Raw genomic sequence first — 26,083 nt, forward strand, 5'->3', positions numbered from 1 at the left:
AATTAAATCACAGCAGTCAAGTTTTCTAATTACAAACCGAGGTCCATCAATATGGAATCGTTTCCAAAATAAAAATATTAAAGACCTAAAAAGCATTTCATCGTTTAAACAACAAACTAAAATGCGTGTCCTTAATTCCTGACATATATATTATAGTTTACAGTATTTGTTTTCAGATTTTTTTGTATTTTTTCTTTTTATTTATTTTTTATTTTTTTCTTCTTATGTGTTTTAATTTTATTAAATTTTTTATTTTTCTTTAAAAAATAAAGTATTTTTTTATTTTTATTTCAGTAGTGACTAAAGGGGCTCTATGAAAAGGTTGTGATGATAAACGCATCATCCTTACCTTCTTTGAGTCCCTGACTGATTTTAACAGTATATATATACATTATAAATTAAAAAGATAAAAAACGTTTTTTATAAAGGTTTTTTATGTTTACGATGTTATTTATTTTATATGAAAAATTGTAATATTGTTTAATCAGCGAAATAAAAATTAAATTCAAAAAAAAAAAAATTATAAACTTAAATATATATTTTTTAAATTGACATCATTTTTGGTCTAAACGCCCCCCTCCCCACTGTCAATTCTTGTCAAACTTTTCAGTACCCCCCCCTTTCCCTATATTTACTGATATCATTTATGGATAGCCCCATATTTATATATATAACATGTTCTATCTAATTTAAAAACCATCGAGACACCCCATGAATACCCTTGACAGCCCCTAAAATAACCACTTGTGTAAACATGACCAATCAAAAATTAAAATGGAGACCAAAAACTAAATTCTTGGCCCCAAAAACCTCTATAAACATGTATCATATGTCTATATTTAACCCATAAATAGTTTTGACATTTTTAGACAATTCTAGCCCATTGTGAATTGGTAAGAAATGAGGAGTAAACTTGTTATTTAAATCGAATTAGGTCTTCTTGGAAATCCAATTAGGTCTTATTTGTTGATTGTCAACTTGTTTTGCATAGTTGCTCAACTTTCTGCATTAAGACAGATAGAACTTGTTAACCTTCACGCAATATCTTCTTAAACAAATCAAAAAAATAAATTTTTTTCTTAACCAATTTTAGGCAAGTTAAATTATCTTTCAAATAGTGAAAAAAAAACGTCCAAATGTCCTATTCATAACATAAATGTTCACCGTTCATAAGATTTGCTCAACTAGCCCCACTCTAGTCTACATAAAATTTTTTTCATGATTTCTTCATTTGCCTTCATTATTATGTGTTCACCATATTTTTTTAAATTCTTTATTTCTAACTACTTGAGCTTATTCACTTAGTATATAAATTTATTCACTTTACTATGTAGATCCATGTATATATAGTGGCAATAATAGAATAATTTATTACTTCCGCTCCATGAAATAAGATCTTGTGAAGACTCTGAGGTATGTTATACCATTGTTACAAGAACGATCAGAACTCTACAGTTTCCAAAAAAAGTAAGCGAAACTAACTTTTGATTTTACAATCCTGGGATTCAAAATAAAAAAATGTAAAATCCTGAGATTATTTAAAAAAAAAAAAACTGAATACAGTATATATTTATTCAGATAAATAACTTCAACATTAAATAATTTATTTTATCTTTAGAAAATATGCAGAAAGCTCAATATGAACTCTTACCACTTTTTTACTGTACTAACGTATTTTACAGCAAAGTATTCGAAGACCAAAAATGTTCCTTCTGACTCTCGACGTAGACATTAAAAAATCATAAATTTTCTGAAGATTTTCACCTCGTGTAAAACAGCTTTCAAATAATGGCATTTTTTATTTAAAATTAGGTACTCAGAGGTTTGCTTAATGTTGACGAAGAATTCCTGGTTGTCGCTTTTTTTTTTTTTTTTTGCTCTTATATATTCAAGTAAAAATAAAAAATAATCGTAATAGATAGATCAAATATAAGAACACGGTACTCGTAGAGGGGCTAGTGGTCCTGTCGTGGAGAACCGTTTACAATATTTGAAAATCGTCAAGAAACGTTTACAGTATATAAAAATCGTTTACAAAATATATTAATTAACAAAAAACAAAAAACAAAGAACAAAAAAATAACAACAACAACAACAACAAAAAAACCGAAAATATATAACTTAAAAATATACAAGTATCTAGTGAGATTATAAACTTTTTTTAGTTTACTTTTAAAAGTTGCGTAACTCAAACCCTGATAAAAATCAAAATTTTTCGAAACTATTTTGTTCCTTAGAAAAGCGCCAAGATATAAAATAAAGGATTTTCCGAAATTTGTATGTGAATAAGGTGGGTAAATCAAATTATCATTTCTTAAGTTATATATAGTTTTCTTTTTGATTAAATATAAATTATGTTATGATATCGGAGTCATATTTGCTTTACATTTAAACATAAAACAAAGAACATTAAATACATTTTGTTGGTATAAATTAAGAACATTTATTTCAGTTAAGAGAGGATTTGCTTGAGTATAACGATCTTTAAAACTAATTACACGAGCAAAATGCTTCTGATGCCGATAGAGGGGTGCTAACTTACTTTTTTTAGCACTAACCCAAGCAATATTTGCATAGTTAATATAGCAATGGATAAATGAGTAATAATGTTAAATTAAATTATGTTTTTTAACAAAGTTTCTTGCTTTGTATATTATTTCAATATTTTTTGAGATTTTGTTACATAGAGTTGTAATGTGATTTCCCCATATAAGATTTTCGTCAATTAGAATTCCTAGGTTGCTAAAAACCTTTTTTCTTTATTTTATTGCTCATCAATTTCTTTGCTGATATCTTCTTCACTTGACAAATCTTCAACATTGTCCAAGGAGTTTTTAAGACCTTTAATCTATTTAAAGAGTCCAACATTTCTTTCTTTTTAATTTGAAGATGTTTTAAAAGCTTTAGCTCCGGAGGTTCAATTTGTTTGCTTCAAGATGTAAACTACAGTGCATATATATAGTGCAGTAAACTACTTAATTTGGCTATTTGCTCTTTTATTCTGGAGGCTGATACATAAAAAAGTTGACAAATTATTGCGGTATTTACTTCTTTTAATTTAGTTAGCATAAATTCCAACGCAATGTCAGCAATTAAAAGGTTTCCATCAAGTTGACAAAGGGCATTTACAATTGCCTTTACTGGAACTAGCACGTTCACTAGATCAGAAACAAATTTCATACTTATTACCTGAATTTTTTATCGAGTCATTTATTCACTATAAAGCAACTATTATCTTTATCACCATTGCTATCTGATTCACAGCTTTTACTAAATTCAGATTCATTTTCCAAACTTTCCATGGCACCATTAACTTCTCTACTAACTGCTCTGCGAAAGCATTGATGCTGACATACTAAATAAAACTGAAAGAATTGCCAGTTAAATACCATGAGCAAAGCATAACTGTTGATTAATCTGTAATAATTTTCAAATTTTTTTTTGACGCTGGTGCCATCCATCATCAAGCACATAATACTATTTTCAAGATTTAAACCACCCTGCGAGTACACGTACGTCGGCCCAACGTATGTAAATACATCGCGAACGTCAGCTATTTTCTCCGATGCAAACACAACGTTGATTCAATGTCAATTGTATTATAATTATATTTATGAAAACCTAAATCACGACGTAACTAAAAATTAAGTTAAACCATATTTATTGGATTAATGTGAGTTTACACACATTTGGTCAACGTTGATCCATACACAGTAAAAAAAAACCCGTTATATTTTTAAAAAACGTAACACCAAGATTCGTATTTTATAACGATTAATTACCGTTACGTTCCACATATGGACCGTTTATTTTGAAAGTGGTGTAAGTCTATTTTTCAAAAAAAATTAGAAATCACATAACTTACATTTAACTTAGAGAGCACTTTTTATTTATAAGTAATTTACAGTTAGTATTTAAACATATCCATATGCTTTGATCAATTTAAAATTCGTTAATAAATGAAATTGTATAACAATTGATTATAAAAATGGTGTAAGTCCATTTTCTTTAGAATTACTCATTAAGCACCTAAGAAAAAAGTTTATCTGTCAAATTACGCAAAAGGGTAATTTGACAGGTAGGATGGAATGAAAAAGCCGTTAACCACAAAAGTGCTTAATATTACATGTTTTAAAATGTTCCGAGAATTTGCGTAATTACAAATCAGCAAAATGTTTGTCTAAAATGCATTGTTATCAGTATTAGTTTGACAGTATCGAAGTGTAGTCCCGATATTTAAATTTAATATATTTTTTACAATTAATTACTTTTATTCTATAAAAAATGGATAATTTCATGTTAACATCAGATAGTGATACAGGTAGGAAGTAATAATAAATCATTATTTTACTATAGTTTAAGATATTTATTTTATTCTACTGTAAATATAAAATCACACAGAAATAAAGCCCATGAATATAAACAAAAGAAGAGTCTTACAATCAGAGGATAAGGATAGTTCCACTAATACAAACACATGCTTAAAGAAAATTACAAAAAGAAGAAGAGTTATAGAGCTAGAATGTACATCAGATGAGGATGATGTTTCATATAGCCAAAACTTCGATTCTGCAAAAGAAAATAAAAGACAATATGCCCAAGGAATAAGTAAAGTTAAACGAAATTCCGGACAAGAATAATGTACAAAAAACGGTAAAATTATTCCAGAAAAAAAAATTTGAAAATAAAAACTGTATCTGTTCGAAAAAATGTGTAGAACGTATTAATGAAGCAGAGTGTAAAATAATTTTTCAACAATTTTGGAATATGAGTGACTTTGATAAAACAAACTTATTTCTCTATAAAAGTGTTCATAGTCATCCTGTAAAAAGAAGAAGACCAAGAAACTATGCGGGAACTTTGATGACTAATGTGTATAAATTTCACTTAAGCACTCCTCGTGAAAACATTTTAGTATGTAAGAAATTTTTTATAAATACTTTTAATATATCTACGGGATGGGTTAATTGCATCTTAAAAGCAAAAGATATTCCGAAAGACATGCGTGGGAGAATGGATGGTTCTTGCAGGAAGTTCTCCTGCAAGAACCATCCATTGAACATCCAGTGAACTCGCAATAAAAATTGTTAGAGAACACATAAAAAGTTTTCCTGCTTTTGAGATTCATTACACTCGATCCCAAAATCTAGAACGAAATTATTTGAACCCTGAATTGAATATAAACAAAATGTTTAATTTATACTTAGAAAAATGTGCGGAAATTAATGAAATTGCATTTAATGAATGGACATACAGAAAAATCTTTAAAAGAGATTTTAAGTTATATTTCCATCAACCACGCAAAGACACGCGTGAAAGATGTGATTTTCTTTAACATGAAAATTCAGACAACAAACAGTGACGAAGAAAAGGCGACTCTTGTACAAAGACATGATGTTCACTTAAAAAATGCCGAATTAGCAAGAAAAGCTTTACAAGAAGATAAAATTCTAGCAACAGAAAATTCAGAAAGGTGTTTTGCCTTTTCTTTCGATTTACAAAAAGCCTTACCATATCCAAAATTATCCGTTTCGATCGCATATTATAAGCGGAATATGTATGTTTTAAACGAGGGGTTCCATAATTTTCACGACGGTAAAGTTTTTATGTATGTGTACACACGAAAATATAAGGATATGATGCAGTTATTGCCTTATATACCTCCTGTGCATCATAAATATTTCAAAACACTTTCACATAATGAGCCTACATAAAAACCAGTAACTAATGTTTCGTTTAACGTTGAGAATTAAAAAGATACTATTTTATTTCTTGTTATTATTTTTTTTATAAGGAAAATCAGAACAAAACAATGTATTTCAAGTGAAAATTAATTTTTGATTATTGAAACTTATTGATTTTTACAGTTTAATAATTATGAAAGTGGTGTAAGTCCATTTACGACCCTGAAAGAATATGTTATTTTAATTAAATTCACATACAAGTCATTTATGTAATCAAATTACACGTTTCTAAATTCGTAGAGACTTTGCCCCAAACGTCTTGGCACCCGGAGAACGTATTCGCTCCCCCCTCCCTTTCGACGGCCTTTTTCTCACACATACATAAATTATTCTAATATTTACAAATAGAAGAGTGCAATTACAAACAGTTTTGTACATAAAAAAATATGTACCATAAAATCGCCTAAGTTCGGTCACTTAAGCTTTGAACATTTATTTATCACGCAAAGACATAAAGAAAATTATATTAATGATTGATATTGTAAAAATAAAAAAATGAAAAATAAAAACTAGTACTCAATATTTAATTTAAAATGAAAACATCTACTTTGACCAAACTTTCAATACCACCTCATAAGTTCGGTCGCTATATAAATACTAATGACGTATCGCAAACTTAACGTCACAAATAATGAAAACTAATTTTTAAATTTTGTTTTATTGTAAAATTCGGATATAAATTCAGGTAATACCAGTAATAAACTAAATAGGACGTCGCCCCGGACTTAAAAAAAAAAGTCTTTTGGGGCACCAAAGAAAACAAGAAGGAACTCATAAAAAAAGGCCTTTTTAAATATATGTAGTAGTTTTTTTGATTTTTATTGTAATTAGTCAACTATTTTATTACTTTGGCCATTATCACATTTGCTAAGCCACTGGCTAATAAAATTAAAAATATATTTTTCAATTAATTTAAAAAAGTTTTTTCAATTAACAAAAAAACACTACTTTGCTTTAAATGAGCTTTGTATGTTTATTGTCAATTCTTGCACGTATCGTTGCAAGAATTGCCAATAAACATACAAAGAACACAACCAATCGTCACAGGATTCGCAACGCATCCATAATTGTCGTTGAGTTGTAATTTTATCTCCAGAAAATATGTCACAAGCTCGATAATTTTTAGAACTCAAAGAACCGTCAGTTAGTTTTGAAATTATGAACAAATTTTTTATTCAAATAAAATACCATGGCGTGTATCCATTATAAAAATTTCAAAATTTACTGGTAAATTTACATGAAAAGTTACCGGTAAATTTTACATTCATCAATATTTCACAATATTACTGCTAATTGTCTCCTTCGTTGTTTATCTGCGAATGACCGAAGTTAGAGTATTTCAAAATTTCACTAATTTTTATAAAAAAATTAGTTGATTTTCAAAAATTAATATTTTTTCTTTGTAAATACAATTAATTTGGTGATTCTTAATAATACTAAGATTAAATACAATCATTTATTTTAATAATTTGCATATTTTAGATTTTAATAGTATGCAGTTTTTCAAATTGTTGTTTTGCTAAAGAGTTATTCCAGCAGGTTGCATATAAACATCATATTTACGAACTAATTACAAATATTATTTGATAAAATAAGTTTGTAAAATTTGAGTTTTGAATGCTTTTTTTTATACTTTTTCTTAAATGACCTAAGTTTGGTCACTATGTGACCGAACTTAGGCGATTTTACGGTATTTATTTTAATTTGCAGTTTTAATCATAAAGGTCATTTTAAAACAGTCATTTCCGAAAAGTAATTTTTAGAAAAAGAAAGCAGCCTCCCCATGCTTTTGACTTGTTTTTATTTTAATTTGTGAATGCTAATTGCGCACATGAAGTAATAGGAAGAAATGAAACGCTAACAATAATTTTTTAGCAATTTATAGCTACAATAAATTGTAGCTATAATAAATTGTAGCTATAAATTGCCTTTCCAAATGAGTTGTTTTTAGCAATTTGCCATCTTATTATTATTTGAATTTATAATTTTATTTGTTTGCAAGTTTGGTGGATGTATGTTTAAGTCTATTTAATTTGGGTCAAACTTTGTTCTATTACTTGATTTGAGCTTGTTTTAATTAAAATTTTAAATATGCTCCTCCTCAAAGGCCACCTTAGGTCAATTTAAAATTAGTCTAAGGTAGTGTTGTTGCCACTTTATACTATTTAAGTATTACTCTATGTTCGAATAATTATAACATCAAATTATTAAATTCAAATTACCAGTAATTTATGGGTCATTGATAACCGTGATATAACCATTGATAACCGTGTTTTAGTTCTTATTGGGGAAGTAAAACACAGTTATTAATGTCATTGATAACTTGTATTGTTTTTGGGGGACCAAAAAGCAATGCAAGAGGTGATAACAATAGTAGCTTTACTGAGTAAAAAACAATGCAACAAACCAAAAAACAATGCAATAGCTGATAATTATAGTAGCTTTACTGAGTAAACCTACTATAATTATCAGCTCTTGCACTTATTTTTGGTCCCCATTAAACAATGCAAGTTATCAATGACATTTATAATTGTTTTACTTCCCCAATAAGAACTAAAGCTTGGTTATCAATGACATTGATTACTGTGTTTTACTTCTTATTGGGATAAGTGTAGGTCTAAATAAAATGATTTAAATATAAGTCTAAATATAAGGATTCACATGTGATAATTTGACATTTGATAATTTAATAATTTGATAAGTTGAACCCTTAAAAAAAAGGATTTTATTGTTAAAGTTCATGTAAAAGGTTTATTTTTAAGTATAAAAGTTTTACAGTTGAAACAATCAGAACAAAAATAAAATTTATATGATGAGATATGTTATTGTTTTGATATACAATGGTTAAAAAAATAAGATAATTTACAATTATTAATATTTTTAGTAGATTTAAACTTAATAGGTATTACACTAACAATTACCACTACTATTTTAAATTTTGAAATTGTCAAATCTTTTTATATAACGAGGTTGTTATAACAAACATACTATGAATTCAATAAGAATAACAAATATTTTTCAATTTGCCTTACAGTAATTATTACTTTCTTTTGCTTCACAGAAAAATAATTTTCAGGAATAGAAGTCTGTTACAATGATAATTAATTGAAACTGTAAGTCTATTTTACTGTTATTTTGTAATGAAAGTGCGTTATATACTAACTATTTTTGTTGCCTTTTATGATTTTTTACATAAAATTTTAGTTGTTTTTTACATAAAATCCTAAAAATTGTTTATAAGTTAAGCAATATCATAAGCTCCATTTTGCTCTTTATAAATTGTTTATGCATTTTACATTTGGTTTTAAGTAAGTTTTGCAAATCAGGAACCTATTATTTGAACTCTTACAACATTTTAAGTTGTGCTTTGATTTTGTTGTGCTTTGATTTTTTAATTTCTTGAAAATGTCAAAATTTTGATTACGTGTTGTGGGTTTTTAAACTTCTACAATTGTATGCAATTCTAGAAGTTTAAAAAAAAATTTTAACTATCAGATAAACTTCAAAGCTAAAAACAAAATAGAATTACATAAAATATAAAATAAAATTACCTTTCAAATTTATGGGCTCCTTCTCCTCTTTAAAATTAATTGAAGGTTTTATATGAGGGTTTTCCTTTTTCTAAGTAAGTGGCCTTCACTAAGGCAAAGAAAATTCATATGCCCTAATATAAGATTAATTATATGTTATGACTAGGATAAATTATTTGAATAAAAAATAACCATTCACTAAAGTCATAAAATAATTTTTTTTTGAGCTTAATTTTAATTCAAAATTATTTTTTAGCTGACGAATTTCAGAATTTTGCGAGACAAGAGATATGGTAATTACTTTTTATTTACTTTTTTAATTATATTTTATTTACAAAAAGTATTTAATCCATTATACTTGACTTTTTGATTTGTTTTTCCTATTTTTTTATTATGATGGCATTTGAAATAAAATTAAGTAATTAAGTGGCATAAAAAATCTAATCAACATAATTAGTATTATTACCTTTAAGTTTCTTATAACAGTTGTATCTACCTTATGAAAATATATATCCACCATTTGAAATAACTGTTGCGGAAGAAGAAATATTCATTTTTCCGTCAAGTTATTTGATGGCATGTCTTATATCCATCTATTTAAAAATATATTCAGCTCCCTAAGTTATGTTGGCACAGGATGAAGGTCCATTCTTTAGAAAAGTGTCCTTCAAATGTACCAATGAAGATATATAAAAGTACAAACATTTACTACATTGCATCTACCAATAAATGTAGCTCCTGCATTCTGAATTGATAAACTCTGGTTTTGTTTCATAAATGCAATCAATCAGTCTTTACCAGCTTTTTTTTCTAATTACAGATTTAGACAACTCTTTATTGAATAAGGCTGCCATTTTTTTCAGTTTCACTACAAACTTATATGCGAGACTCCAAAGTTTATCTGTAACTCAAGCTGTATCTCATTTTAGAAACATTTATGCAATATACTTTTAAAAGGGTAGTAGTATAAGTATAGAAAATAGCCAAACTGAATAAGCTCAAAAAGGGTCTTTCCGGGATAATATCAAAATATGGAAATACAAAAATGTCAAAATAGCTCAAAAGAGAATAAGTTCGATTAATTTGTTAGCTAACACTTTTTTTATTTAACCTGGTTTATCATCCCTTCAACTATATAAAGAAGGCAACTGTTCTTACCACTTATAACTGACCACACCATCAACTTTAGAGGGTGTTTTACCATCTCCATAACACATTCTGGGTTATATATTTTTTCTTTCCAGCATCAAACAAAAGCAGACTCATCCATTAATATTTCAAATTATGACTTATCTGATAAACACACCTGAAAAGTTTAAAAATAATAATATGAAAACTCATATTAATCAGTAATGGTGTTACAATAAAAAGTTAATGTATTTACTTACATTTTACCAATCTTCAGCAGACATATGTAGGTGTTGTTTATGTAACCCAAGTGAGACCTTTTGATTTGATTGCTGAGGTTTAGATTTCTTTTTGGGTCTGCAGCATTTAATCTCCAGATCTGCTATTCAACGCCTTGTAGTTCTGTTATAAACCATGATACCAATTTTCTTGTATGATTTTAGTAATTGCTTTTATACTTTTTCTTCAGTTTTCAACACAAATGTTACAAATTGCCTTTTCATCTCTCGGCATAGTGATACACGGTTTTCCACATTTTCCACTGACACTTTGGTATTATTTTTTATCAAAGTTTAATTTTGACACTGTTATAATATAAACATTTGACTCTGCATCACATAAACATTAGATAAATTTGCAATTTTTCTTTGGGAGTGAGTTTAATCATTTAATAAAACAGATATTTCTGAAATTTCGCTATATATTTTGCTCTTAAGTTCTTAATAAAAAAAAAAGGGGGGGGGGGGAGTTTTTTAATTTTTGAAAAAATTTTCCCACCCCTCCCAAGCTTATTCAAGCCCCCCCCCCCCCCCCTGTTTATCAATTTTTACTTGTTATCAGCAACAACAACAAAAAAATCAGTGAAAAATTAGAAGATTAGAATTAGAAATTTAAAAATTAGCCTTAAAAATTAGAAAATAATTATTTCAGTTACTAATAAAAATAAAGGCTTTCAGTGTAAACAGGCTTTAAAAATTGCAAACCAAGTAATTCTTGATTTGTCAAAAAAAAAACATGAGCTTTTTGTTTATTTCTCAAAGTATAAAACTTATATCAGCGTATACCATATTTAGCTTACTCTCGAGTCCTGCATTAAGGACTCGAGAGTAAGCTTTTCCCATTTTTAGGCACCAAAGTTCAAAAACAGTTAACAAAATTTATATTTATTATGCATATCTTCATAAGCCTATTTAAATAAGTGTTTTTTTCATTTTGAGAAAACAAAACAAAAAAAGTTTGAAGACATATTATTATGCTATGATTTTTCTTTCAAATTGTAGATTTTGATTTCTAAACCAAAATCTACTATGGCAAAGGGAAAACCCTTTGCAATTGTAGATTTTGGTTTAGAAACCAAAATAACATTAGATATGTTGCTTATAATATATTCAAATTCATGACTTAATCATGTTGAATTTAAAAAATTTTCATTTTTGAACAATGGCAACTGTCAAGGTAAGTGCGCAGGAGCAAAAGAAATTAAATTTATATCACATATCACTATTAAGTTTTTTAATAAGCTTTTTGGTAATATACTTAAAAATTTATTCAATTCATTTTGTTAATCCTTATTTCTACAACTTTCTAACCCTTCACCCTTCTCACCTTCCTTCCTGAGGCTAGCTTTCTAATCTTTAACCATGAGGTTAAAAATATAAAAATGAACATATGTTATCGACCATGAGGTTAAAAATATAAAAATGAACATATGTTATCGACCATGAGGTTAAAAATATAAAAATGAACATATGTTATCGACCATGAGGTTAAAAATATAAAAATGAACATATGTTATCGACCATGAGGTTAAAAATATAAAAATGAACATATGTTATCGACCATGAGGTTAAAAATATAAAAATGAACATATGTTATCGACCATGAGGTTAAAAATATAAAAATGAACATATGTTATCAACCATGAGGTTAAAAATATAAAACATGTGATAATAGCTAACATATTTCAGCCTAAAAAAAAAAAAAGTACATGAATGTGGTAAAGACAAAAAGTGGGTGAACGACACCTTGAATATTTCATCTGTTGTGTATCTGGTTGCTAGGTACTTTGGCACAACATGAAGGTCCATATTTTAGAATCAACCTTCATGTTGGTAAGTGTATGAGTTAAATAAAGATTTCAATTTAGGAATGAATTTTTCAGTCCAGAGAAATTTCATAAATGATTACTTTTAGTAATACAATTTTACAATTTTTACAGTTATTGCATATAATTATTGTTGCAACTATTATTGTTATAAAAATTTTATTTTTAAAATTTTTATTAATATTGTTATTGTTATATATTGTTAGCTTTGTCATTACATTTTTGTTATATAATCTGAACATTAAAATTTTTTCTTATTTTATGTTATTAATATTGTTTACTTTATATTAGTTCATTTACTCTTTACTAATTTTTAAAGTTGTTTTCTAAACAAAGATTTTTTTTTCAAATTATTAATCATACCTTTAACTTTTTTTAATCATTGTTTTAATCACAAGTGCCATTTTCATGCCACTTGATATTTATTGGTAAACAAATGTTTACCAAGAAACAATGTTTTTATTTTTTTAATAAAGCAACTATTTTTTTAAAAAAAGTTATTTTTATTTTTTAAATAAAGCAACTAATTTTTCTGAAATAAGTTTTTTAATATGATTTTGTCATAAGTTTGTATTTTTATTTTTTTAATTTGGTTTTGTTATATAAAAAAAAACATTAAAGCATTATTTACTTAGTTGATTTATTTATGTATGTTGCTACTGTTTATTTCTTTTATGGTTTTTGCTTTATATTTTTGTTAAATACTAGAGTGACCGAGTTCATTTTACAATTGAAAGTGAGGACGAAGATGAAATCGTTGAAGTGATTCTTTTAAACAAATATCCAGGTTATATATTGCTATAATTATTTATAAAGTTTCTGTAATATTTTGGTGTCTTAGATATTAAAAGAAAGGAGTTCCTAAAAGTCTCTTAGGCCAGACCTGAGCAAACTTTTAACTTTTAACTGTTTTTGGTTTAGATAAAAAGAATGTATATAAATTATTATGGTATTGCTTTTTTTAAACAATATCTAAGATTTTTCTGAGAGAGAGAGTTAGGTAGAGATGATATGAATTGTAAAGCTTTTAGTAATTAAGATGTATCAAGATTTTATGTTCAAGTTTTGCATTGATTTTTAATATACAGTCATATGTCAACGTGTTTTCTGCAGAGCAGCCTTGTTTGTAAAGGTTTTTGTTTCAGAGTTGTCGGATTTAAAGGGAACTGTAACAATTATATATTAAGAATTACGATTAGCCTCCTTGACCATAGTTTTCCTTGTCTTTGGGAAAGTATTTACTGAATATAGTTTACCACATCTAATTACAACTAGGTTAGAATTGCATGCCCAATATTTATATACTTATGTTATATACTTATATGTGTTAATTATGAAATACATTCATTTAGTTATTTGACTTCCAAAAACAAAATTTTAATTATCAGTAGTCTAATTTTGATTTGCAGCATTCTCAAAATAGAAGTCAAATTTTACCAATCAAATCACTGATATCAATATTTTTATTTTGAAGATGGATTTACTAGTTTTTTTAAGTTCGGAAGAAAAACTAATTGAATATTGATAGAAAGATTTTTAAACAAATATACATAAATTGTTTTTTGGAGTTTTCTTTTTTCTTTAGATTAAAGAATACTTAATAGAAAACAGAGTTGTTCAAATACTTATAATTAACTATAAAATTGCTTTATAATTGCTTTAAAATTGTACAATTTAAAACTATTTTTTAGAGCTTCAAGGATTTGGCTTAGATATCTCAGGCGGGACAAATAGACCTTACAGAGGAAGCACAGGAATATTTGTTAGTGCTTTAAAAACTCAAGGTCTTGCTGAAAAGTCTGGCAAAATAGAAGTTGGTGATCAGATACTTAAAGTATGTTTTGTAACGAATTTTAATTTGTTTAAATATTTTTATTTGACTTTAAACCTTATTTTTGTATTAACTTTTGTTTTTGCTTTATAAAGTTTAGTTTTATTAAAATAGAGTTTATTAAAAAAAAAAAAAAAAAAAAAGTTTAGTTTATTAAAATATGCAAATTTTTTCGGTATTTTTGCGTATTATTTATCTTATTCTGCAAATAAACTAAAAACCACCCTATTTCAAAATAGTTATTATGAATTCAGTGTGACCAGTTTTAGCTGCCAAGTTCGGAAAAACTGGTTTTAAAAGATTTTTCAGTTACTATTTCAATTTTTACAACAAATTAAAAAGTTTTATTTTCAAGCAGGTTTAGATTTCTTTCTTGTTTTCAGTTCAAATTAAAAACTTTAAAAATCAATACAATTACAAATTTATTACACAATGTGATTAACCTAATGGCTGTCTATACACTCTATAAACTATATACTCTATATACTATTTTTATAATTTTTTAAGCATCTTTGCAGTTTTTACTATCATGTTTCTTTACATTTTAAGTTGTCTACTATGTTTTTATCTTTGCAATGGTGTCATCCTCACTTAACTGACCTATTGTTGATGCTTGCTATTTTGTGAACTTGTAGTTTTCATACAAACATATTGAAATATTTGGCATTGATAAAAGAAGAGTGCTTTAAAATTTTTTGTTTTTTATTGTTGGTAAAATTCTGATTTATCTTAATCTGAAAATTGCAGTCTCTGCTGTAAGTAATGGCGCTGTATAGAAAAGGCAAATTAACAAAAAAACTTTTCAGAGTTTCCCTTTGAAAGTGTTTCTCTTGGTCCAAGTATCTTTGAGTGTTTATTCAGCAGTGTTCTTTTTGTTTTGGCCAAAAAATTAAAAAAATTAATTAAAAGAAGTTTGTTACTTATGCTTATATAAATGCTTTATTAATGTCTTTATTAAGAAACATCTAGGAAATTAATTTATACATTTTTATGTGGTAATTGTTTGTAATTTCGCAAGTATTTTAAACATGTTAAACATATTTTAAGCAAGAAAAGTTCCAAATGGACTCTGGGGTTTTCAAATTCAATATTCATTACTTTCTAAGAAAAAACAAGTTTATTTCAAAATAGTCGATTCCAAAATAATTAGTCCATTTTAAAATAAATAGATTAAAAAAAAATTTAAAAGATTTAAAATTTAAAATAGAAAGAGTATTCAAAAGTATCGTAAATTCTGTAAAAAAAAAAAGTTTTATGTTTTCACTGAATTGAATAATATGTCAAAATAAAACATTATGGTGTTGACAATAAAACATTAAAATGTCAACAAAAAAATGATTAAAGATTGTTAATAAACAGAAAATACAGCAACAAAATTTGTTTTATGAAATGGAATTATTTGCAGCATTTAAATAATATTATCCAATAACATAATATAATAAAAATTTTTATTTATAAAAAGTTTATATTTATAAAAAAATTCTTTTTTATCCTAAAAAGAAGTTAATTAAAAACATTTTTTCTTTTTTATTCTATTTCAAGGTCAATGGTTACTGTGTCGCCAATGTTACCCATGATGAAGCTGTTAAATATTTTATTTCAAATCGAAATCAAGTTACCCTTCAGTTAAAAAAGAAAGCTGGTCAGATGTTAAATGTATGATTTTACTTGTAAATTTATAAATTTTTACAATATCAATATAGTTGTGTATATTAGTTCAGGTTTTAAATTGTAAACATTTGTCACCATCTGTTAGTTCCATATTAATAATGTTTTAAATTATTGTATTCATTTGTACCTCTGGTCACACAACCACTGCAACTGAATCTATGTACTAGTGATCTGCCAAAACAGGAAATACTTCAAAACCAAAATAAACTGGAATTTTGGGTAAACTATTTCAATACCAAAACCATCATTTCGGCAAACATTTTCTCGAAATTAATACCAAAATTTCGGCAAAACAAAACTAATTTAATTGAAGAATCTTATCTAAAAATGCAATTTTACATTTATTGTTCATTTAGATTAGTTGTTTTTTTACATTTGTTTATTTTTTTGACAACCCTATTTCATCTGATATAATAATAATTTGTAAATAAATTATAAGAAAATATAAAATTACTCATAGAAAAGTCTATAAAAATATTTAAAAGCATTAGATTTAAAAAATTTTTGAATAAAAAATATTTTCAGGGATTCCTCAAGACCCTTGAACATTTAACAAGTTCCTAATATTATAAAAAAAAGGTTCAAATAAAATGATCTGAAAATTTTAAAAATTATAATTGTATTATATAAAAATAAATATGTTTTAACTAAAAATTAAAAAAGTGCATTTTTATCAATTTTTTTTGAAAATGATTTTTATTCATTAAGTTTTTTATAATATAACTTTCATCTTTGAAATTTTTAGATAATTTCATCTAATTTGACCCAACATTGAGACCCAACGTAATACAATTTTGAAGAACTTTTTTTTAAATAATATTAGGAACTCATTAAATCTTCAAAGGCCCTTGAGCATTTAACAAGCAGCTGGATTAAAAAATTTTTTTTTCATATTCTATTCAAGATTTCTTATTAAAATAATTTTTAGTTAGAAGCTTATATTATGTGTTAACAACATACAAGATATAAATAGTAACATTTGTATGTCTAACTTTTGTGAGTCTTTGCATATAATAAGTAAATTTAATAGTTGAGTAGCTGTAAGTTGCTGTAGTAACTTAACTGATTGTTTTGATTTAGTTATTAGTAAAGTAAATTTAACAGTTGAGTAACTAAGTTACTTAGTAATTTAACTGGTTGTTTTGATTTAGTTTATAGATAAATTTACTATGATGTACTTTATCCATTCAGTAAAAATAACTAAGTAAAGGGTAAGGCGGTGCAAGTTCATCATGTTTTTCTTTAACAAAATTTATTAATTAGGGTCTCTACTTTGTTAATGTATTGAATAAAATAAATTCCAAAGTTATTTTTGCACAGAACTTGATTTTTTCATCAACAAGTCATTAGGGGTGAATTTGTCAATTACAGGGTAATTGACACATTCACCCTTCACAGGGACAATAGACAAAATTCCTTATTAGTGGTAAAGACAGCTTACCTAGGAGAAATAGTAGGATGATTTCCTTAATCTAGAATAGTAAACAACTAAGCAATGCTGTTAGAACTACTGATAGCCTACAAATAGCTACAGATAGAATTACTGAAGTAGCCTTACGATAAGATTGAACTACTGAAAGTCAATTTCCTGTTTTTCTTAAACATCTAATAGGAAGTCAATTGTTAAACTTTTTCTAGAAAATATCAAATAATGATTTTGGCATACATGAAAACCGTCTAACTGTACTAGCGCACAAAATAGCATATTAAAGCAATAACAAGTAAATAAATAAGAATTTTCAAAACGTTTATATGTCCTTTGCACACAATTTGCATATGTATTAACTCCAAAATATCCTTCACATGCCCACTGACTAAAGCTTAAACATTTAAGCTAATCTTCATTTGCTTCTCCCCAAACAGCTGCACAAACATAACAAAAGTGTTTATCAGTATTATTTTAAGAATAAAACCACTTGATGAACTTGGGTGATCAGAATCAGCTGAAAAATAAGTCTTCTTTGTTTTTGTTTTGACTGATTTCTCTTTTTTTTTTTTTTTTTTTTTTTTTTTTTCTTGTGTTTAACACTTTTTTTATTGGAGCCTTTTTAGCAGGAGGCTCTTATATACACTTAACATTATCTGGTGATGTAATAAGAGCAATATGGTATTTTGAGTGAGTAGGTTTGCTTTTTTTTCCTGAGAAGGTACAATAGTCTTTAAAATAGATAAGTTTGGATCTCCCTGGTGAAATATTACTTTATTATTTGTAAGTATTTTGAGCCATATTTTGTTAAAAATAATGTGAAAGTTGCAACGAGGCCTAGAAATATCAACATTTTCAGCTAAGCAATTAGACCAGGCCTAAGATCAAATATGTGTAACTACTTTATTAACATGTGTGTACTATGAGGTGGAATGCATGTTATTTCAATATCCGTCTCTTATATCTTGCTTCTTCAATTGCTTCAAAAATTAATCATACAAAAATAAAAATACTTTTTTTCAATCCTCTTTTGTACGAAACTCATTAAAATGATGTAAAATGTCAGTAACGATTTCTTGATCAATGTATTCGCTTTTACTGCAATGTACATTTGTACCCAAAGGAAATTCATTCATCTGGAATCTTTTTTCACTTAAAAATGAAAAATGGTTGTAAGCTGTCTCCTGCTGCATTGACAGTGACCAGGTATGTTGTTAGTGTGTCACATTCACTAATAGTTAACTTTTGTACCTCATAAGACCCCTTTACACAGAACCACTTGGCACAGATGTAAGACCGCTTTCATCACAATTATAAATCAAATTTTATATACTTATTTTTTACTATATATACATTTTAGACTATACATTATAATAAGCTTGTTTACATGTTTCACATCAGAGTCGCGTTTATAATTAAAACTTCAAAAAGTTTTAAAAGCAAACTGTAAGCTAATATATTCTGATAAGTTTATCTCTTATAGATAAAATCTAAAGCCTTGAAGTGCATTTTGGGCAGAATTTGATTTTCTTTCAAACGGCGCTCCATAATTAAAAAATTTGTATGATCAATGAACCTAATTTATCTTAAGTATTATCTTTTCTTTAACGATGAAGTTGCCCCTCATTTGAGCATGTGCTAACAGTCATTACCTGACAATTCCAAAAGAAAAAACATAGCAACTTAAATTGTTATTTTAAAAATACTGACATCGATATATCATCGATATATCAATAGGCATTTAAGCGGTAACATTTAAGCAATATTTTTTCAACTTCAATGTTTACTCGCAATATTTAAAGAGTAATCAAAGGAAAATGTATAAAACATTTATTTAATGATATTCAACAAATATCAGTTGAAAAAGTTTCAATAAAACCTAGTAAATAGATTTTTTAGTTTTTATGCATTATTATATTAAAGCTGAGTCACATAAGTGATGAATTCGCTCGGTCACAAATTCACCCGGCTTTACCCTTACTTTAAAATATTATTAGCTTCCACGCAGAGATTTAAAGTAATTCAAATTCAAAAGCACTTTATGTTGAATGAAGTTCTCCGCACAAGAGAGAAAATTACCATACTTCTATTCAAAAGATAAATTTAGCATGATGTAGTTTATGATCCCTAATAAAAAACTTAGATAAAAATATTACTTTTAAGAATAGCCAAAAAAAATGCTAAACTAGAAAAGGAAAAATAAATAAATAAATAAACAACTAATGCGAAAAAAAATTTTTTAAGAAAAAACTAATCCCAAAGAATATCTATATATTTTTCTGTAATTAACAGTGATTTAGTTTATAAATATTTTTTTTTTTTTAGAATTTATTTTCTAACTTTTTGATGTCAAGCATGAGCTTGTAGTTGTGTAAAACAAATTTATGTTTTAAATACTACTATGCAATATTTTTTTTATAAATTGTTTTATTATCATTATTTAGGTATTTAATATTTATTTTAACCATATACAAGTAAATTTGAAATGATGCAATAAATCTATATCATCAATATAATATATAATATGTGAATCTGTATAATTTGACAAGGAAGCAAAACGAATCATCAAGTATTTAAAATAATTGTGTTATTATAAAGGATCTGACTTCTAGGTAAAAAATTAATTAACCTTCAACAGAAAAAATTTCATTTTATATGTTTTTATATGACCCATAATTAAATTTAATTAAATCATAATTAAATTTTTACATTAAAAGTAATAGTGTTGCTCTTCATCAATATATTTTTTCTATATTTTTTATAACATAGCTTTTAAAATAACTATTTTAAATATGCTATGTTATAAAAAATATAGAAAAAGCTGTACTTATAAAATATACTCTACCATTTTTTTTAATGGTTATTTCCTTTTGTTATGGTGTTTACGACTTGCATCAATCAAATTACTGTGTCTTCCAAACAGCTGACTCAATAACGTCCATAATTTTCTAGATAAATCTCTTGCGCACACTGAATCTTATTTGTCTAAAATAATCAATGAATCTTATTAATCGCTATATGTTATTAACTATATATCACTAAATATATAATTAAAAATATAATTAATATAATCTCATTTCCAGACTGAATATAATACATTTCCAGGTTGTTCAAAAGGTTGTACAAAAGGACCTAGATAGCCATACAATAGTTATTGCTATGTGTTAAGCCAATTTACCAAATTTCCATTTATGCTTCTGACAACAAAAAACGCTAAGTCACTGTCAAATATGTAAATTAAAGTTTATGCTTCTGAAGACAAAAACGCCAAGCCACTACCAAAGGATGGTTCACCTCTAAACGTAGCCTACATACATATATCGTCAGATACGCATTCATCCATTCTTTTTTATTTTCTTTTTCTTATATATATATATATATATATATATATATATATATATATATATATATATATATATATATATTTAATGCTTTTGTCTTTTTTTTTAATTATTATTACTTTTTTTCAATGATTTTACTCTTGTTATTTATTTATTTTTGTTCAATTTCTTTTTATTACAAAATTAAATTTAATAATAAAAGTATATAAAGTTTGTAATATAATATCATAAATTAAAATAAAAATAAACATACAATATTACAATAGAAGAGTTCTAAAACATAAAAACAAAAACATGTTAAATAATTCACTAAAATTAAACATGTTAATCAATTGCTTGTTGATAAAAAAAACAAAAAATAAATAAATAAAAAAGAATATACATTAAATATATACATATACTAATATAGATAGGGGATTTTCAAAAACTTAAAAGTTGATTAGTGTATTTTCAGTTGAAAAATGAGTTCTTTAAAATTTTGTTTAAAAGAATCAAAATTACATTCTTGAGAAAAATCTCGAGAAGTATTTAGAACTATACTATTCCATAAAAATAGTTATAAGGCGTGCTACATGCTTCTGTTGCCGATAGAGAGGTTTAAGTTTACTTTTATAAGTGCTACCCCAAGCAATGTTTGCATAGTTAAATGGCAATGAATTAGCAAATAATATAATTGAATTAAGGTATGTTTATCAAGAATGTTTCTTATTTTGTATAAAATGCCTATACTCTTTGAAATTTTATTGCACAAGTTAGCAATGTTGCTTTTCCATGTAGGATTTTCATCAATATATACACCTAAAAATCCTCTCACTAGAACTCTTTTAATAATTATGTTATCGATAAAAAGAAAAGGTAAGTTGCTTGGCAGCTGGTGCTTTTTACCATAAGGATGAAAAAGAATCCATTTAGTTTTATCAATATTTAATGATAGTTTGTTTAATCTAAACCATTCTGAAATTTTGACTAGTTCAATGTTCATGTTGCTAAAAAGTCTAAAAATGTTGTTATGAGAAAGAATTAAGTTAGAATCATCAGCAAACATAATTGTCATTAGGTTAGACGTTTTTGGTAGATCATTAATATATATATTAGAAATAGGAGGGGTCCTAATATGGATCCTTGAGGAACTCCACATGAAATATTTAACAAATTAGATAGTACGTTATCATCCGCATAAACAAATTGTTTTTGATTATTTAGGTAACTTTTTAGCCAAATTAATATATTTCCAGTAAATCCGTACCACTCCAACTTTTTAAAAAGAATTTTGTGATCAATAGTATCAAAAGCTTTTGCCAAGCTTTTGTCAATAAAAACACCCAAAGTAAATTAGCAATTTTCAAATGAGTCAGATATATTTCTTGTAAATTGTAGAATGGTATGTTCAGTGGAATTGTTTTTTTGGAATCCATATTGATTGCTGTATAATAAATTGTTTATAGTAAGATGGTTATAAATTTTATTGTACAAAATTCTTTCTAAAACTTTAGAGAATACAGAAAGTAGTGAAATTGGACGATAGTTAGTTATATTCTCAATGAATTCCCTGCTTAATTTTATATATATATATATATATATATATATATATATATATATATATATATATATATATATATATATATATATATATATGTGTGTGTGTGTGTGTGTTTGTGTGTGTATATATATATCATATTCATTTATAGCATACTTTTACTTGATATATATTCACTTAAAATATGGTCACTTTTATCAAACTGCTAGGCAGTGATTTCAATTATTTTTGTCTTGTTCAGACTGAGCTGGTCACAAACTTTATTTTGTTTAAGATGCAGTAAATAAAAAGTATGCAATGAACTGTCATTATGACAATTGTTGTTAAACATGGACTTGTTAACTACAGAAGCAAGTGTCAGTATATTGATCATGTTTTTTGTGTTCTTGCCTTTGTTTGGTAAAGCACAGTTGATTGACTTTTTGCAGTTTGATAAGCTTGTGTTTGATTTTTTCTATATTGCTTTTTGTAGCCTGCTTTTGATGTAAATTTACTGTTACCATCAGACAGTTGTTTATTAAATGTGTAATTGATCTCTGTAATTGGTTTACATAACCAATATTGCTACTGATTCTTTCTGAAACATTTTTTGCATTCAAATTTCTATCTGCAACTTTTTTTGCATTCATGATTCTTTCTGCAATATTTTTTGAGCATTACATTTAATATCATTGGAGTGAGGGATGACAAACAGTTAATGAAGTTATTTATTGGAATCATATATTATGTGTATAATACATATTTGGGGACCTTGAGGGACCCTAAATTTTATTCAATTAAATTTAGATAATCATTATTTAATTAATGTTTTTATACATAAATTATTTTTGGTTGTTTAGTGACTTAACATTAAAATTAAATACTAAATAAATAATACAATTAATATGCCACAATATATAATACTATAAATAGCATATCATGTGTAACATCTAGTATTTGTTAAATTTTTTTATGGACTTGATGATTTTCTTATAGCGCTCTGCATACCTAGTTAGTAGTAATTTTGTATTTGGATAGTAATATTTTTTTTTCAATTATTTTTATAATTAAAAAAATGGTTGATAAAACATTTTGTTAAAGTTTCACATAAATTTTTATAATCATTTTTATCATTTATTATTTAGCTGACTTTATTATTTGATTGTAATTTTAGGCTGATATTCATACACTCTCCTCAAGTGTTGAATCTTTAACGTTTAGTGAAAAAAGTTCTAACCAAGAAAATGATCAAGCAGGATCTTCACTGTCATTATCTGGTTTTTTAATTGGTTTAACGTTAGGTGTCTTGTGTGTTATGTTAATAAAAAAATATTCAAAATGATGTCTTCAACAAGTATTCATACACATTCACTTTAATGAAGTTTTTTTGTATGCCTTTAGATATTGTAAAATGTGTTGATAGTTTTTTATTTTCTACAAATTTATAGTTATGTGGACTTTTTATCTACCACTAGAAATATTTATATAAAATTATATGAATAAAATAAATATAAAAATTGATTTCAGTAATATTTATTTCTTGTTTATTAGTTTTTTGTTGTTGTTGGTGATGGAGATTCAAATAGTATTATAGCAGTTTATTATAACTCTTGTATACTTTCCCAACATATGACCTACCATTAACCATATGTCTATTGATAGCATATTTATGATAGTATAAATTACATTTTAACAGAAATTGTAATTAATCTATATATTTTTATATAAATATTTATAAATACTATATATAGTTTGTATAACTTGTTTTTCTTTTTAAAAAAATTTATGATTTAAACAAATAAAGGTTTCTTAGAAATAATTCAGTTGCTCAACTTGATTTTAGTTTCAATTTACAATCAAGTTTGTTAATTTGTTACTTAGTCTCAATTATATTTAATTTCATAATTGAGACAAAACTTATTTTGTCTCAATTATGAATTATAAAATTATAAATGAATTATAAAAGAAGTACTAAATGAAGGTGGTATATTTAATAACAATTTTAACATTTTTCGTTGTGATTACCACTTTGAAAAAGAAGCTTTTTTAATAAAGAACTGTTTTTTCAAAACCAGTCTTTATTAAATGCTATGCACTAAGGTTTCTTTATTTTTACAGAAGATGAAACATATGGTTCAAAACCTAAATTTATGATGCATAAATAACTTTTTTAACCAGATGATATGTTTGGCTATAAACGACAATCGCTAAAATTATATCTTATTATATACTATAATTGTTATTAATTTAATATACATAATTATTAAGGCTTTATATATTATAAAGAAATTATCTTTTATTCACATTTAAATTATCTTTTATTTACATTTTAAACAATCTTATTTTACAAATTTTACATTTAAAAGTTAAAATTTGTTAATGTGTACTTAGGATTATTAAGTTTGATAATACAGTTCTTCCTTTCTCTCTTGTAATAGCAATTCTCTTTTGTATTAGCAACAGTAGTATATAAAAATTATGAGTGTGTAAGCCTAATAAATTATTTAATTATTTTGTTGGAAAATATTACATAAGTTTAAATTATATAATACCATGTACATAGTTGTTTTAAAATTTTGAACAACCAATATTTCACACTTCAGTGTCATTTCCTAAATATGCAGCTATTGATCAATCCAATTGTTAAGTACTTTAACTGGATTAATCAGCCTCCTTGACTGTGTTGGCCCCCACAACCTTATAGAGGTCAAGAAATCAAAATCTTTTGATGTAATTAAACCATTTTTGTAATTGTATAGTTATATAGTTATATTATATAGTTAAATATAATTAAATATTGTTAAATATAATTACAATAATTGTAAATGTTAAAAAAACTTTTATAACAGTTATAAAAGTTTTTTTAATTTATAGTTATATTAGCAACATATTTATAGATCTTTTGCATTTACACATCTACTGATATGTGATAAATATTTACACATCTACTGATATGTGATAAATATTTACACATCTACTGATATGTGATAAATATTTACACATCTACTGATATGTGATAAATATTTACACATCTACTGATATGTGATTAATATGTTGAGAGTACTACTACTAGTAATTATTTTTATTATTATTTTTATTGGTAGTTTTATTAGTAGAATTATTATCGGAAGAGGAAGTAATTACATTTATTTTTAATATAGGAGATTACTAATAATTGATACAAATTAAAAATTATATTTTCATACTGTATAATAAAATTTATTAAAGGATTTTCAATATTCAATAAAAATACTTTGTGCCAAGTTGAGCAACATTATTGTATTTTTTAATAAAAAATGATGCAAATGGAGTGAAAGGGTTTTAGAGAAGCTGAAGTTTATTATTATCGTTCTTTTTGAGGTCTTTCAAAATTTATCTGGTTTTTACACCTCCCTCCTTTTCTTGGGACTAGTTGTAAAAGCAAATTTTAACATTAGATTTACTACAGTAAAAAAAAAACACTAATGAAATAAAGCTGACCTTTTACATCATTTTCATCAATATTTACATCAGAATTTGTATACAAAAATTTATGGCAAAATTCCTATGTTATTGAAAATTAGAATCTTAATTTGTTAAAATATAAATAGCTCTTTTAGCAATTAGTAAAAATGTCTGATTTTCCTCCAACCTTACATAAAAAAATGGATGCATTTGAGGAGTCATTGACGGAAGTTGAAGATGTTTTAAAACCATTTTTAAAGATTCCTATTGCAGATTTGCATGAAAAGGTAATGATAGTCAAAAAATTGTTTTTATAACTTTTTATATATTCTATAATATTTTCATATA

The 26,083-nt window shown here is 25.7% G+C and overlaps 1 protein-coding gene and 1 long non-coding RNA gene across 3 annotated transcripts in view; both read left to right on the forward strand.

Moving 5' to 3' along the window:
* Positions 1 to 8,776: 8,776 nt before the first annotated feature.
* Positions 8,777 to 23,823, forward strand: LOC100212285 (synaptojanin-2-binding protein). Its single transcript, XM_065805998.1, has 6 exons — positions 8,777 to 8,857; positions 9,531 to 9,567; positions 13,215 to 13,293; positions 14,198 to 14,340; positions 15,880 to 15,993; positions 23,466 to 23,823. Exons 2-6 carry the CDS (start codon positions 9,565 to 9,567, stop codon positions 23,631 to 23,633), a joined length of 507 nt encoding a protein of 168 aa, XP_065662070.1. The 5' UTR covers positions 8,777 to 8,857; positions 9,531 to 9,564; the 3' UTR covers positions 23,634 to 23,823.
* Positions 23,824 to 25,819: 1,996 nt separating this feature from the next.
* LOC105849354 (nuclear nucleic acid-binding protein C1D) overlaps positions 25,820 to 26,083 on the forward strand; it is a 26,824-nt gene continuing 26,560 nt past the window's right edge. For both annotated transcript variants that reach the window (XR_010640904.1, XR_010640905.1), the window contains exon 1: positions 25,820 to 26,022. This is a non-coding gene — a long non-coding RNA (nuclear nucleic acid-binding protein C1D). The remainder of the gene's footprint in view (positions 26,023 to 26,083) is intronic.

The sequence above is a fragment of the Hydra vulgaris genome, chromosome 09, assembly GCF_038396675.1.
Source record: "Hydra vulgaris chromosome 09, alternate assembly HydraT2T_AEP".
NCBI lineage: Eukaryota > Metazoa > Cnidaria > Hydrozoa > Anthoathecata > Hydridae > Hydra > Hydra vulgaris.